The sequence below is a fragment of the Arvicanthis niloticus genome, chromosome 10, assembly GCF_011762505.2.
Source record: "Arvicanthis niloticus isolate mArvNil1 chromosome 10, mArvNil1.pat.X, whole genome shotgun sequence".
In the NCBI taxonomy this organism is placed as follows: Eukaryota; Metazoa; Chordata; class Mammalia; order Rodentia; family Muridae; genus Arvicanthis; species Arvicanthis niloticus.
The window spans coordinates 41,899,831-41,915,919 of NC_047667.1; the positions used below are offsets into that span (position 1 = coordinate 41,899,831).

General features: G+C 46.2%; 1 protein-coding gene across 1 annotated transcript in view; it reads right to left on the bottom strand.

Annotated features, from left to right (window-relative positions):
• Nucleotides 1-16,089, bottom strand: part of Cacna1e (calcium voltage-gated channel subunit alpha1 E) — a 469,992-nt gene that overhangs the window by 372,782 nt on the left and 81,121 nt on the right. The window contains exon 2 of the mRNA XM_076941358.1: nt 6,127-6,577. Within this exon, the coding sequence (XP_076797473.1) occupies nt 6,127-6,563 (437 nt within the window). The 5' untranslated portion in view covers nt 6,564-6,577. The remainder of the gene's footprint in view (nt 1-6,126; nt 6,578-16,089) is intronic.

Consider the following 16,089-nt stretch of genomic DNA (forward strand, 5'->3'; position numbering starts at 1 on the left):
CCTGAGTTAGCAGTGCTCAGAGCTAAGCCTTAGGTAGACACGGATCTTGACAGCTCTGATCACAGTGAATTAGTCCACCCATAGATTCATAATGTCACTGTTTTATGGAGAGGGGCCTTTGTCACAAATGTGAGCTTTGTCTCTTTGCTTCTTGACCATCATAGAGTGATTGACTTTCCTCTGCCATGAGCCTCCACCCGGATGCATAGGCCTACAACAGGCCTAGAAGCAACTAGACCAAGAGACCACAGACCCAAAACCTCTGAAACCTGAGCTAAATATAAAAACCTGAGCTTCATCCTGTAAATTAATTTCTCTCAGGTGTTTTGTCACAATGGCACAAGAGGACAGCATAGCAAGGATGGGTTCATTCAACTGACACAAGAGTAAATAAACTCACATTCAGAAGAACAGTATCAGGTACTTTGTAAAGACCATGACTGTACCTTTATTTATTTACTTATTTACTTATTTATTTTCTGTTAACAGCAACCTTATTATTTCACTGATGGAAAAGTTGTAATTGTGACACATTTCATATGAAATTTACAACAGCAGAGGTTATGCATATACTCATACACACACAGACACATACACACATATACACATATACATACACAGACACACAAACACACATGCACACACAAACATAAACACACACACACACACACACACACACACACACACATACATGTCCTTGAACAGAAAAGGTAAGCAGATACATTTTTAAAGGAGAGCCAAGGGGGACTGGCAAGGGCCAGGTGTTGATGTGAAAAAGGAAATGACTTCAACACCTCTGGCCAGAGTACCCAACAGGTCATAGGTATCACAGTACCCAACAGGTCATAGGTGCCACAGTACCCAACAGGTCATAGGTGCCACAGTACCCAACAGGTCATAGGTATCACAGTACTCAACAGGTCACAGGTACCACAGTACCCAACAAGTCATAGGTGCTACAGTACCCAACAGGTCATAGGTATCACAGTACCCAACAGGTCATAGGTATCACAGTACCCAACAGGTCATAGGTGCCACAGTACCCAACAGGTCATAGGTGCCACAGTACCCAACAGGTCATAGGTATCACAGTACTCAACAGGTCACAGGTACCACAGTACCCAACAAGTCATAGGTGCTACAGTACCCAACAGGTCATAGGTATCACAGTACCCAACAGGTCATAGGTATCACAGTACCCAACAGGTCATAGGTGCCACAGTACCCAACAGGTCATAGGTGCCACTATATCAGAATACCCAATAGCTCATAGGTGCCATTTACTGAGAAAAGGAAGACAGCAGGAAAGGTTGACCTGAGAGAAAAACATTGTTTCTGTGTTAGAGATATTAAGCTTAAGATGCCTACAGACACACAATTGAAGGTGCTAAGAGGTGAGTAGGGTGTGTCTAAAATTCAGGGAAAATGCCATGGAGATACAAAGGTGTGAGTTACCAACATATGACAGCAGCTTGAGGGCTGGAGTTGGGTGAGATAGCTAGGAAATAAACATTGGTGGGGAGAGAACAGATCTTGGATAGCTACTGCTCAGGTAGGGCTGAAGAAAGGGGAACGGAAACCAGGAAGTGAGGTCATGGGTAACATCGAGGAAGTGGAGAATCACTGTGGTTTCACGACAACCATGGGGGAAAGAACAGGAAGAGGCAGTGGTAAAATATTACCCGCCACCATGCCTGCTGCTAGACACATCCCTCAAAATGGACACGACATGGAAGACCCTTTATTACCAATGGGGAGACCAAGGTAACCCAGAGATAGGATGAAGATAGCGTTGAAATGACTTCAAAGGGGAATCATTAGAACAAGCCTGGGAAACAGGAAGTAGACTAGAAGACTCAACTGCTCTACCCAGGCATGAGACTCCCCCAAGGATCTTGAAGATCAGTCCGTCCACAGTAGCAGAAGGAAAAAGCTGGTTCTGGGGCAGGCGCAGAGGTGGACCAGGTGGGAGGGAGGTCATGCATACCCTTCTGGTTGCTGTTGTCTTCCCAGTGAAGTAGGAAGACAACTCCAGGCATGAACTCAGGTGGGCTGAAGGAGGTGTTGGGGTTTGAGAATGAAATACTGTCCCCAAGAGTTTGATAATGAATATGAAAGTACAATGTAGTAAGACTTCTGAGCAAATCGAAAGGCTGACTTGAGGCAGTGGCTGTGTTTCTGACCACAGTCAGTGTGGCTGGTAGGGTTTTTTGTAGAAATATTCAGATATGTGAGCGCATGTGGACATGGCATGTAGGATAAAGGCGGAGTTGGAGATCTGGAAGACCAGCCTGATGAAGCCACAAAGGAGCAACACAGTGGACGCTGAATCCTAGGAAAGGACTGTGGTGATGGTAAAGCTTCAGTGAACACTGACCAACCCTAACCTGCTAGATTAGACACCGACGTGGGAAGCAGCAAGCATTCTTTACCTTAGCTAATGACTGATTCATGAGGGTAGCAAAAAAGTAGTAAGATCATTGTTTTGATGCAGATGCAGTGAGATTGTGGTGATCTAAATATGCTTGGCCTCATGGGAAATGGCTCTATCAGGTGGTGTGGCCTTGTTGGAGGAAGTGTGTCACTATGGAGGCGGGCTTTGAGGGCACTTAGTGCTCAAGCTCCACCCAGTGTGGAAGAGATCCTCCTACTGGCTGCCTGCAGAAGACAGCCTCTTCCTTGCTGCCTTCAGATCAAGATGTAGAACTCTCGGCTCCTCCAGCACCAAGTTGGCCTGCAGGCCGCCATACTTCCCACCATAACAATAATGGACTGAACCTCTGAGACTGTAAGCCAGCTCCAAGGAAATGTTGTCCTTTATAAGAGTTGCCTCAGTCATGGTGTCTGTTCACAGCAATGAAACCCTAATGAAGACGGAGGTTGAAGAGTCTAAGGAACTGAACACTAAAGGGGGTTTGCTGGACAGAGAGGAGGCGGTGACCAGATGCAAAGAGGCTTGAAGCTGAGATGGAGGAGCTGTGAAGTTATGACCAAGATGGAAAACCATGAAAGTGGGATACAATGGGGCAAAGAACCAAGAGCCTAGGACATAGGAAGACACATTTGAGGACACAAGAGTCACTCTGAACTACTAGCATGTAAAGAAGAAGGTACTGAAGAAGTCAGTGAAGAATCTAAAGTAGCCCTGGAACAAAAGGACTGACTGGGACCCTGTAGGTGGCTGCAACCAGGAAGAGCAGGCAGGATTTTGTAATGATGTGTGTGGTGCATACCTGTACTCCCCACACTCGGCAGAGGCAGAGGGGCAGAGGGGCAGAGGGGCAGAGGGGCAGAGGGGCAGAGGGGCAGAGGGGCAGAGGGGCAGAGGGGCAGAGGGGCAGAGGGGCAGAGGGGCAGAGGGGCAGAGGGGCAGAGCGGCAGAGGGGCAGAGGGGCAGAGGGGCAGAGGGGCAGAGGGGCAGAGGGGCAGAGGGGCAGAGGGGCAGAGGGGCAGAGGGGCAGAGGGGCAGAGGGGCAGAGGGGCAGAGGGGCAGAGGGGCAGAGGGGCAGAGGGGCAGAGGGGCAGAGGGGCAGAGGGGCAGAGAGGCAGAGAGGCAGAGAGGCAGAAAGGCAGAGAGGCAGAGGGATGGAGAACTCAAGGCCAGCCTGGGCTTCATAACAAGGTCCTGTGTAAAACAGAACTAGAGAGAAGAGAGGGGATGGGGGAGGAAAGGAGGCAGGAAGAAGAGGAAAGGGGAGGGAAAGTTAGAAGATTTTTTTTTTTTTGAAGTTGCAATATAAGTTCTAAACTGGTGGTTCTCAGCCTGTGGGCCGCGACCCCTTTTGTGGGGTTGCCTGAGACTATCAGAAAACATAGATATTTATATTACTATTTATAATCATAGCAAAGTTACAGTTATGAAATAGCAACAAAAATAATTTTATGGCCACTACACCATGAGAACTGTATTAGGTCATGGCGTCAGGACGGTTGAGAGCCATTGCTTTACACAGTGCCGGTATTTGGGTTTGGAGAGTTTGAGGGGAGTCGGAAGCACCCTGAAGCCATCAGAGAGAGAATCTCTGGGGATAGGGTACAGAGTGGTAATGATCTTAGACATGGGGGGAGTCTCCAGCAGGGGGCAGTGATGAGCGCTGGGGACAGATGTGGGTGGGCCAACATCACTTGCTATTTCTCACTGACCAGCTCACCCAGACTTCTAACTCCGCCACCAAGCCGAAGTTGTTCCCTTTAAGGTCGTGTTCCAACCCCAGCTGACTCCATCCTCATGGGTCTTTGGCTCCCAGCACAACCTGTCCAGACAATGACACCTCCCATTTGAAAGTGGTTTTGTCCTGACTGCTTTGCCTCCTACCTCCCCTCCCCTCTTCCAATTGGCTCCTCTTCCAGTGCACCTGCTTAGCTGAAAGCAGCTTGCTAACTCTTCTGGCTGCCATGACGGGTAGATGTCTGGAACCAGATCCTGATATCTCCCCAACAGCAAAAGGGATCTTGGTGAAATGCATCAGCCTCGTCCACATCGATAGTCACAGCCAAGCTAGTTTTACCTTGAACATTGTAGGGCTTCTTACACTGGGACCCGGACATTGGGTGGCATGAACAATGTTTATGCTCCAGAAACTTCCTTCAAGTCTTCTGAGTCATGTTTAAAAAGGTTAGACAGAGATGGAGAATAAAATACATCTCTTTGCTTCCTTGATTGAGACAGGGTCCTGCTGGGTAGCCCTGACTGCTCGAGCCCTTACTATACAGCCAGGCTCACCTGGAACTTGAAGCATCTCTTGCTTCAGCTTCCTGACTCTCAGGTGTGTACCTTGACTTTTGTGAATATGAACAAATACCAGCTACCATAGCTATCTTCTTCTTCCTCCTTTGTTTCCATACTGAGTTTCTGAGAATTCCTTATCTTTTCTTGAGCCCTCAGTCTCTCAACCCTCACACTAGTTGACTGGTCAAGACATCTCAGTGGCCATTGAGATAAGAAATACGATGGGAATGAAAGGTACCATGCTCTCATGGTAAAAATCAGAGCCAGCCTAATGGTACAGATCTCTCATCAATACTGAACTGCAATCACAATGCAGTTATTATCAAGTGGCCTTGAGAAAGTCACTTCCCTGTGTCTATTAGCTAAATGCAAACAATAACTGTACCTACTTTATAGTTGCAGAGAGGAGTTAGCACATGCAATGTGTTTCCCGCACTTAAAAAGCTGTAGCTTTGAAAAACTAACAGCACTGAGAATTGAATAATGTTGATCACACTCAGATCCTGCATCTCAGAAGCTCATCACATACTAGGACTAATGAATGCATGAACAAGCTAATAAATATTAGAGAAACAGAGAGCAACCCATCTACACACACACACACAGACACACACACACACACACACACACACACACACACACACCCCTAGCTCATCCATGGAAATCAAGCAGATAAACTCAAACCCTGCCATTGAAAACACATTTCTAGTCACTTGACAGCTAATACTTCTACCATTTCAGGCAGGAAGAAAAACGTAAAGACCATGGGACATGTCAACATGCAGAATAAACTGATTTAAAGTGAAAAACTGAGTCCTTCTATGGGGTATAAAACCAGGGCATTTGAAAATTACTGCCTTCCTTTAAGTCATGATTCCCGGAAATAGTAAAGACAAAACAAAATAAAACCTCAACTAATCTCTGCGGCAGCATGCCTCCAAGTCAGAACATAAACCCTTCTTTCCAACATGAAAGGAGAAGAATGCTCACGAGTGACCAGACAGCTTGTTAATTCTCTTCCCGCCCTCCCCTCTGAAGAAAGACTTGCCCCAAAGATGATTATCCAAGGACAGGGCAGCTGTAATTCCTGAAGAGAACACGCCACAGATGGTTCAAGTTGGCATCCATCCTCCATGGCTTGCAGGGATAGACCCAGTTCCTTCTCCCTAAGAGCTTGGTTAAACGGGTTAGTTGGGCAGTGGAAATCCAAGCTTAATTGACAGACCTCAATGAGGTTCAGGGTGGCCTACAAGAGGAGCAGAAGGACCACTGTCTAGCTGACCACAGTGACCTCACTGGGAAGGTTAGAGGATACAGACACAAATGCCTCTCCCACTCTCCCAGGCCTCTGGAACCAACCACCCTATCCCCAGGGCCCACCCACTCTCCATACTCACTCCCATTCCTTGCGCCGGGCCTGCGGGGTGCTCTGCATCTTGTGTGCCTCGTGGGCCTTGATGATGTCCCGCTGCTCGATGAGCCCCCCTCGCCTCCGCTTCATGACCTCTGGGCTCACAGGGAGGAAGGGGCTGGAGCCTGCATCCAGCGTGGCGCTGCCCTCCCAGCCCGGGCCCTCGCCTTCCTGCACCGGGAAGAAGTTGTCGAAGCCGGCCACCGCAGAGCGGGGGGAGGCAGGCAGCATGCCCACCTCGTCGGAGGCATCGGCCTCGAGCAGGGCACACTGCTGCGGCCGCCATGCCTCCTCCTCAGGCAGAGCCAGGACGTGGCGGCGCCTGCCAGCAGCCCCGGGCTCAGGGCTCCCTCCTGTAGCCGGGCACAGGGTGGGCTCGGGCAGCCTTCGGCCTGGGCTCAGTCCACGCATCTCGGGCACCATCACAGAACATTGCTCTGCCAGGGAAAGGGTGGGCAGAGACAAAGGGTGGGGAGGAAGAGGAGGAGGGAAGGAAGGATCATGGGCACAGGAAAATAGAGAAGAGAAAAAAATTAATGACGCCGCCCCTCAAGGCTCAATTTTGCTTCCTAGGCCTGGCCAAGAAACCAGCACACAGGCAGAGCTTGGTAAAAGATGCTAAAATCAGTAGTGTTGACTCTAGGCTAGTCTGGGTACCAGACTCACCGGGTTGCAGAGTTTAAGCAAAGAAGACTTCACTCCTACCACGAGACTCAAGTCCAGTGCAGAAGACAGAGGTTACATGATTACAGATGTTCCTCCTCTAACGACGACTAGACTACCTCCCAATAAACATATTGTGAGGAGAAAATACTGGAAGTAAAATAGCATCTAATGCCTAAGTCACTGAACATGGCCACCTAACAACGCAGTACACTGTACAGTGGGACAGGTTTCCCACATGATTATGGGCTGTCACTTCCCAGAACCATAAAAGGAACAAACATACCAAGAGCCCTGGGAAAGATCAAAATTTTAAAAATGAAGTACATTTTCTATGGAATGTGTGTGGCTTTCATACCACCATTCAACAGAGGCCATCAGTATGGACACAGGAGACAAACATTTCAGTACCTTCTATAAGGGGACAACACCATCTCAGGTGGGCAGCAATGTGACTGAATGAAAAGAATCTTCATCACCTCATTTCCAGTTTCCCAGCTCCTCTGCCCTCCTGGCCACCTGCTGCTACCTGACTCCCTGGGCCAGCACAAAGTAGGCATATCTTGAGTCTAGGTTCCTTCCTTTCTCATGATACACCCATCCACCTCAAGACCCAGAGAGCATTACAGATCCAGATACTCTAATGAATCCCTGAAGCTGGATTCTCTTATTCCAGGCCAAGAAGAATATAGTTAGATTCACTTTGGAAGAAGTGCTTACCATGTGCCAACCCCAGTGCCAGGTACCAAGCATCTCAACATGAGGTAGACATGGTCCGTATCATAGCCATTGGGACACAGGAAGAACACTGACTCTTGTCACATGACATGATGTGCTGGGACTGATGTAAGCCTGACATCTGTAAGTGCTCAGAGGAGGACCACATTATGTACCAGGTGTAACCAGGAGAGCTGTATAGAGGGACAGGACCCTAAATCTAAGTATGGACAGATCTCTCTGGGTAAGGGCCAGGAGAAAGGGATAGAGAGATTCATACGTAAAAGGATGCATGTGTATGCACAGATGAGGATTCAAGGAGCCCAGAGGATGTGTGTGGTGGTTTGAATATGCTTAGCCCATGGAAAGTGGCACTATTAGGAGGTGTGGCTTGGTTGGATTGGGTGTGGCCTTGTTGGAGGGGGTGTGTCACTGTGTAGGCGGGCTTTGAGGGCTCCTAGCGCTCAAGCTCCTCCCACTGTGGAAAACAGCCTCCTCCTGGCTGCCTTCAGATCAAGATGTAGAACTCTTGGCTCTTCCAGCACCATGTCTGCCTACAGGATGTTGTGCTTCCTACCATGATAATGGACTGAACTTCTGAAACTGTAACCCAGCCTCAATGAAATGTTTGCCTTTATAAAAGTTGCTTTGGTAATGGTGTCTCTTCACAGCAGTAAAACCCGAATCAAGAGAATGTGGAAAACATTTCTTTGATAAGCCTGGGGCCCTAACAGTCCTTTGCATTTCAGAGAACCTCGGCTTTCCACCTCAACATACTACTGACTACCTTTCAGCCAGGAGCCCCACTCTTGAAATTTCAGTATCTTACACAAGTGATGTCTACATGGATTCCTTTGGTGCTAAGAGCTGTGTGCTCAGAGAAACCTTGGCATCCAAATCAATCAAGTAGTATGGCATGAGGCTCCATTCCACCCTAGGACATGCTGGGAACACTGAAGAAGCATCCTTTAAGAACCCTGCACACACCTGACCCTTAGCTGTCTTCTGCCTTCCTTAACATGAGCTATAAATCAAACTGTAAACCAGAAAAGCAAAAAACATGGAATGGTTATAAATTTTAATGTCCAACCATATGATTTATAGACCAGAAGGATAAGGTCCAAAAGTTAAAGACACCCACTCAGGGTCACATTGCTGGTATGTCAGAGCTGGGATAGACTTAAGATTTCAGGTCTGAGCTCCCATTTTTTTTCATCATACTGATCACACTGCTTGTGCTTCATGAAGCAGAATCCAAAAATGCCTCATCACTAATTAGCAGAACCATTGTAAAGAAAAGCCCAGTTGACAGGATGCCTTGATACATGTAAGAGAAATCTTGATGTGAGCAATAAACCTGCACTTGACAAAAGAGCTGGCCCTGAGGGAGCATCTTCACCTGTCTTCCTTCCTTCTCCATCATCTGGACACACCTCTCCAGACACGATGCCCAAGCCTTCTGGAAGCTGAGTTGAGCACTGGTCAGCACTACACATTTGGCCTCCAAGGGGGCAGGGGGAGGGAAAAGGTCTAGGCTAAGCTTAATGAGGAGGAAAAATAAAGGAGAAAATATTTTTCAAATCTTGCCAACAGCTGGGTGGGTCCCTAGAAAGAGTGACTCATGCTCCTCACGTTGTCATTCTGTCTCTACATTTGATGGGTTTTAAATTTATCTTTTATTCCTACAATGTTTAAATGTCTCTCCCCCACCATACACATGCATGCACCCCTCCCCTGACAGCTCCCACTCCCTCTCCAGACTTTAGCACCTCCAGCAATTCCAAGTATTCTTGGACTCTGGTCTAGAGTCTCCCCCCACCCCCAACTTGTAAGCCCATTGTAGACAAGGCTCCCGGACCACTAGCTCTCCCAAGGCAAGGAGAAGCCAGGGTCTAGCTTTGTATGTCTGTTTCCCAGCCATCCCACCCCCATCCTTCCTGGATTTCCCCTTCCCAGACACTTTGCCAATCTAAATCACATCTTTGCCAGAATTACAGCAGCAGTAATATGCACGACAGAGCTCTGGCTTCAACAGAATCAATTTACAAATATCAAAACATGAAATTATCTCATCTTTCCTTCAAGAATTCTTGTTAAGCAACTCTTCTATTATTGATATAACCGTTCATCACGGGAATCTGTCACCTCGACTGATGCCAAGCTGACCAGTGCTCTGGTCTTGCTGTTGTCACACTCATAGAACATCTTCCCCATCCGGCAATTCATAAGAGACAGTCTGCATCTTCTAGGAAAGGACACTGGACTCTACCCTATTCTTAGCCCTCTCCACCCCCATTCCCAAACACTGTCTTTCCTTGAGTTTTTTGAGAAGAAGAATTCTATCTTGTCTAATCTTGTTATTTTTATCTGTTTAAATAAGTACCTAGTACTGAGATTAACATGGAATAAATGCTTAGATGGTCTTTTGAGCTGTTTCCCCAATATTCTGGCTACCCCTGTCCCACAAGAACAGAGAAGGAAGCACACTTGGTTTCTAGCAGTTGAGTGGGACCATTTAATGGTTCTGGCCAGTAGATTGTGAATAGAAGTTACAATAGTTTGAATGAGAAATGGCCCTCACAGTCTCGGGCATTTGAATACCTGGTCCCAAAACAATGGGTCTGTTTGGGAGGTTTAGAGGGTAAGGCCTAGTTAAAGGAAGTATGTCACTGAGGAAAGGCTTTGAGAGTTTAAAGACATGCATCATTTCAAAGGTGCCTGCTCTGTTTCATGCTTGTGGTTCAAGATGTAAACTATTTTTCTTTACAGAAAATATTTTTCATATAATATATTCTGATTGTGGTTCTCCTTTGCCTACTCCTCCCAGTTCCCTCCCACATCACCTCCCATACAAATCCACAAATAGGCATGTAAGAAATAATAATAACACAATAAAATACAGTTCAATAAAATGAAAACAAACAAATTGGAATAGGACCAGAAAAAAAAACCCACAAGAATTAGAGCCAACGAAAAAGAACAGGAAATATACATAGACATAGAGACGCACGTGTTTGTACACACAGGAATCCCATAAAAACATAAAACTGGAAGCCATGATATATACCTCTAAAATTAAGGGGGAAATGTCCCTGACTTAACATTATAACACAAAGAACCTCCAACAATACTGTTGAGTTCATTTTCTGTTGGCCATCTACACCTCGACCTACCCTTAAGACTGGTTTGTTTTTCCAGTGAGACTCCTCTTGACTTCCAGATCCAGCTACTGTATCCACTCTACCATCATGGCTTCTTCCACTCCTAGAACCATAAGCCCAAATATACCCTTCATTTTACTGCCTTCATCATAAAGATAAAGGGTGGAAAACATCCATCATCAACTTGTGGCCTACACACACACACACACACACACACTATAGTCATAAAGTTTTGTATACGTTGGCAGTTACACTGTATCTTTTGGGCACCATCATTGTCATTCAATCTGAGCCCATAAATGGAATAATGGAGCCCGGGGAACAGAAGCCACTGTAGGCAGAGCACGTGAGAAGCTAGGCTGCTCTATGTGGCCCTCACCCCAACTCCCTAAAGAAAAAGGATAGACTACTGCTCTGGGCTACTGGCTGCAGCCGGAGCTAATGACAGCTCTGAGGCCCCCTTTTACTCTTCAAGTCTTGTTTCTCATTATCCTTTCATCTTAGTCTTTGCTGAACAGTTTGGCTAGCTGGCAAAGATTTATTTAACTTTGAGGCACCTTCAGGAGGAAGAGTAGTTAGTGTGACCTGGAAGCTCCAGATAGGCTTTTCCCCTTCCAAGAAGGGCATGATTTGGTAATAGGTGATATTTCCCTTTCTGCCCCCAACCCCTTACCCCATCTAAGAATCCTGTACCACAAAGACATTATGCCAATGAGTATAGTCCTGCTTGGCCTGATGTCATCTCCCTACTCACCCACCCTTCCAGAATAAAAGTCAAAATATTCATCTACAAATGGTTAGTATATTTTTGTATCATTCCCCCTTTATAGCCTCTCATGAGGTTTACTTAGTATTGATGCAACTGTGATGGCCTTAGAAGCAATAGCCCTTGCATCCCCTTGGCTTATTGGTGCCTCTCAGGCAGGTGAGCCCACTATGTTAAAGACATTTCTCCATCTCTCCTTGGCTCATGCCCCTCCCAGGCCCATCCACTACCACTCCCCTTCTGATTCCTCCAGAGCATGTGTGTCCTTGAACTACTTTGTGAGAAACGTACGTATACACAAGGATGCTGAGAAATTACATTCTTCTGAAAATTGTCCACATACTCTGAAAGTTTTAAGTTCAGCAATGAGAAAGACATCACTATTATATATACTGCACTAAGTACCACCACTGGGAGGCAGTGGACAGAAATCAGGCTGATGGCCAATAGTTGAGCCCCCAGGCATCCACAAGATGGATGCCTGGGGGCTCACAAGGCACTATCCTTGACTCAGTACCATCTGTCTCTTCAGGGCAGGAAGAGGACAAAGGGGCTCCAACGCTCAACTATTAAAAATTAGGACTCACAAGAATGTTCCTTAGCCTGCCTGAATCTCTGTTCGTGTGTGTAAGTGCAGGCAGATGACACAGCATACATGTGGACATCAGAGGACAAGCTCCTTTGTCTATATCTTCCATCTTGTTTGGGATAGGTTTCTTTGTTGTTCACTGCTACATACGACAGCCTAGCTGGCCCATAGGCTTCTGGGTATTCTCTAGTCTCATCTTCCATCTCATGATAGGAGTGATAAGATTACAAGCTCTAATACCCCCTTTTATGTATATTCTGGGGATCCAAACCCAAGACTTCATTTTGTGCAGCAAGTGCTTACCCTCTGAGTATCTCCCAACCTAAGTCCTCTGTTTTCAGAAGCCATTCCTTTCCCCTACAAATCTTGTCTTAACACATTATACTAAAAGCATCATGCCATCCTGAGAGGTTAGGCTAAGTTAGTAAGAGGTGTTCCCCTGAGTGAACTGGAGCATTCAAAGTCCAAAGGAGACACTATGCCACTAAACCATTCCCAGGTGTCCTGTGAAATGAACCTACTAAAACACACCCAGGGTGGGGGAGTCCTTTACCCACCCCCAACTCCCTGCAAAGCTCCATCCTCCCCTGGACTAGAATCAGCTTTTTTTCCAATACACATTCCCCTCCATATGTCCATGTTGTTATGGTGACTGTTTCAAGGATGGGCTAATGTCCAACAGCAATTTGACAGGCTGGTGCATTTTGAATATAAACCAACATCTAAGGAAAACACTCTGCTTCAAATCTGGAGTGTTCACTAAGTCAGCCTGAGTCTCTATGGATGGGTAGAAGCAGTCCACAGTCTGCTGTCCAAAGCTCTGGTCTAGGCTACAGTTCTGCCATTTGACAGTCAGGCAACCTCTGGCAATCTACTTCTGTAAGACCATGCTCTCACCTGCTTCAAGAACATAATGCCTGATCCTGTACTGCAGTGAGAGACCCTATCACAGAAAGTAAAGGCTTACTGAAGAATGGCACTCAAGAGTATCCTTTGGCCTCCATACATAGACAAACATTGTACCTCCACACAGCAATACATACATACATACATACATACATACATACATACATACAAAAATGCCCAATAAATATTAGATATCTTTTTATTATGCTTGACTTGTGCAAAAAGACAACAATGCGAGCCAAGTGGCCTTGCAAGGCAGAAAGAGTCAAGCCTCTGCTGCTCACAGTCATTCAGGGACTCCATTCTTGTCATTTAGTGCCTCTGCCATCATGTAGGCCAGGGCTCAGCACAGTTTTCTCTTAAAAGGCTGGACCATAAATATTATAGGTCATGAGACCCTGGCACAGCCACTCAACTGCCTCTCAGGATAGAAGAAGCTGCCACAGCCTATGGACAAGCAAATGAGCAAAGATTTATTGCTATAAATCTTTACTGACAAAATAATCAGCCACCCCTGCTAACACCTGAGCCTGGGGTTTCAGAGTACTCCATTGGAAGGGTTTTGTTTCTGTTTTATCCCTACTGTTGCCTCTCTGGGTGACAGAAAGAAACATAAAGCACCTGAGAAATGCTGCAAGGGCGGGGTTGAGCGTCACTTCTTATGTACCCTGTCAGCCAGCACTCTGCTCAGCTGCAGAAGAACAGAAATGTGGCCTACTGTGTGCCACAGAAGTGGGGGGGGGGATATGAATAGACACTGGCAAACTCAAGTTTTGTTATGTATCCCAGGCTGATAAAGTGATTCTTCCGCCTTAGCTGGGATACAAGTAGTAGGGTAACAGGTCTGAGCCACCGTGGCTGGTGCTATCTTTATCATCATCACAAAAGCAAATACAAATATAGGTCTTCCTGGACAGAAGAAATCCTAGGCTGAGTATCTCTTAACTAAACTGCTTGGAGCAGAAGTATCTCAGGAGAGCAGCTCAGGGACTTCCAGGTTGGGCAACAGCACTTGCATGTACACACTAACACATCTTGGAGTTAGGACCCAAAATTTTGTTAAGCACAATATCCCATTTGTTTCATGAATATCTGTATCCCTAAGCTCAAGGAAAACTCCTATAAAACTTTTAAATAAACATGTGCATGAAACAGTGTTTCATAACGTAAAATTTCCCACTTGTGACATCATGTCACTTCTTAAACTTTTGTGGATTTTTCTAATATTTTGGATTTTAGATTTTTTAGATTACAGATTCTCAACCTAAACTTAATTGCCAAAAGTGGTCACATCATAATGTATATTTATTGATAAGTATATTCTTATAAGCATGAAGGGAAGAGAGAAAAACGTAGTGCTTTAATAATCAACCGATACTCCAGAAGATCCTAAGATTTGGAAAATGAGCCCTCTGAAATTTAAAACATTGGTAGGTCCTGATCAGTTACACAGAGGGTCATTCACATCACTGACATCTCACTGTAGGCCCTCTGACACCCCTTGAGCTATAGGAAATAAAGACCATGGCTGCTTCGTTTGTCACCACATCACCAGCATCCAGCACTGGGAGACCTGTGGTAACTACAGAAGAAAATCTTGAGGAGAGGAAAGGGGTGAGGGGATGGAACCATCTGGGGCAGAAGGTCCAGCGGACCATGTGCAAATCTCCTGCAGCGTGGAGCTCAGACAGGGAACCCATTATCTGCCAACCGTTCACAGCTACTTCTTTTTCCAGTTTTAGTCCCAGGAGCACTGGGGCCTCCATGTAGCGCCTTGATAAGGTCCCTCCCACCCACATGGACCACGGTCACGTGAGACGGTTTCTTAGGGGAGCCTTTCCTTTTGAGAAAGAAGTGGGCCACTTCTGCAGCAAAGCTACAGACAGCTCTAATCTCCCTGAAACAGGATCAGATCACCGACACGGACTCCTGCATTAGTGCAGGAGTTCTCTCTCTTGCTGAGGTTCTAAAACGTCCTCCAAAGGCTGCGTAATAAAGTACCGATCTCAAGCCCGTTCCAGGTGTGGTGTCAGAACCCTTAGGAGGTGGAGCCCAGGTGGAGGAAGGGAATTTTGGGAACCCTTTCCCCTTCCCTCACAGAAAATGAGTACCTTCCTCCACAAATGTGCTCCTGCTGTGATGCGCTGCCTCTCCACCAGCCTAGACCCAGCAGTGCCACGCATGCGTGGACTGAACCCTTTAAAACTGTGAGCCAAAACAAACCTCTCCTCTTTCCAAGTTGATTAGCTCCTGTCCATTATGTCCAAGAATGCAAGTCCAAGCCATTAACATTCAAGATCTACAGCCCTCCAGTGATTTGCGTGTTAGCCAGATGTAAACCGCTGAGAGGGAGACCATCTCTTCCAGATGCTGAGCTTCACTCCCCCTGTTAGACCAGCAGGACCTCCATCTCAGTGCCAGATGACTAACTAGTAGCCTGTCTCAGAACCCAGCCTTGGGCCAGCTACTTTCTCAGCTGAGATACAGAAGTTATAAAGAAGGCTGCCAACTAACATAGTTCTGCACATTCAGGAGCTGAGGGAATGGAGGAAGCTCCCTCCAACACACACCTGATCTCAGAAGCTTCTAGAATCTGTTGCTGGTCACGCCCTCATCTCTGACTACTCACTTTATACTGAGTCCTGGTCATCTGTTATATATTTTATCACACAATCACTAATAACCATATTATAATTAACCTGCTTTTCAAGCCAACAAATTCGTTGAGAAGAAAATTTACATTTCAAAAGGATAATATGACCTTTGTTTTGCTTTTGCTTTTTTGAGTATTTTGGGCATCGTTTTAACCTTAGCTTTTGTTTTTGTTTGATTAGGTAAATGCACAATGTATGACACACCCAGATCCGTTATACAGTGCAGCCTGGTATCCCCTGAAGCTATGCACCATGACATGAGGAATCACAAAGTCAGACCAGATCAACAGTTAGCACCAAATAATACACGCCTAGATTCTTCCAGTAAGCTGTGAGACTGCAATGGATATAGATCTGGTTATGTTCCAAGATCCTTCCATCCCCATGATTGTAAGTGTCTGAACAATATGAGGCAATACTCCATCTGTATAGTGGGAGATCTATATAGAGATATAGATCAAACTAAGCCAGGTAAGGTAATCCCGTTGCTTTG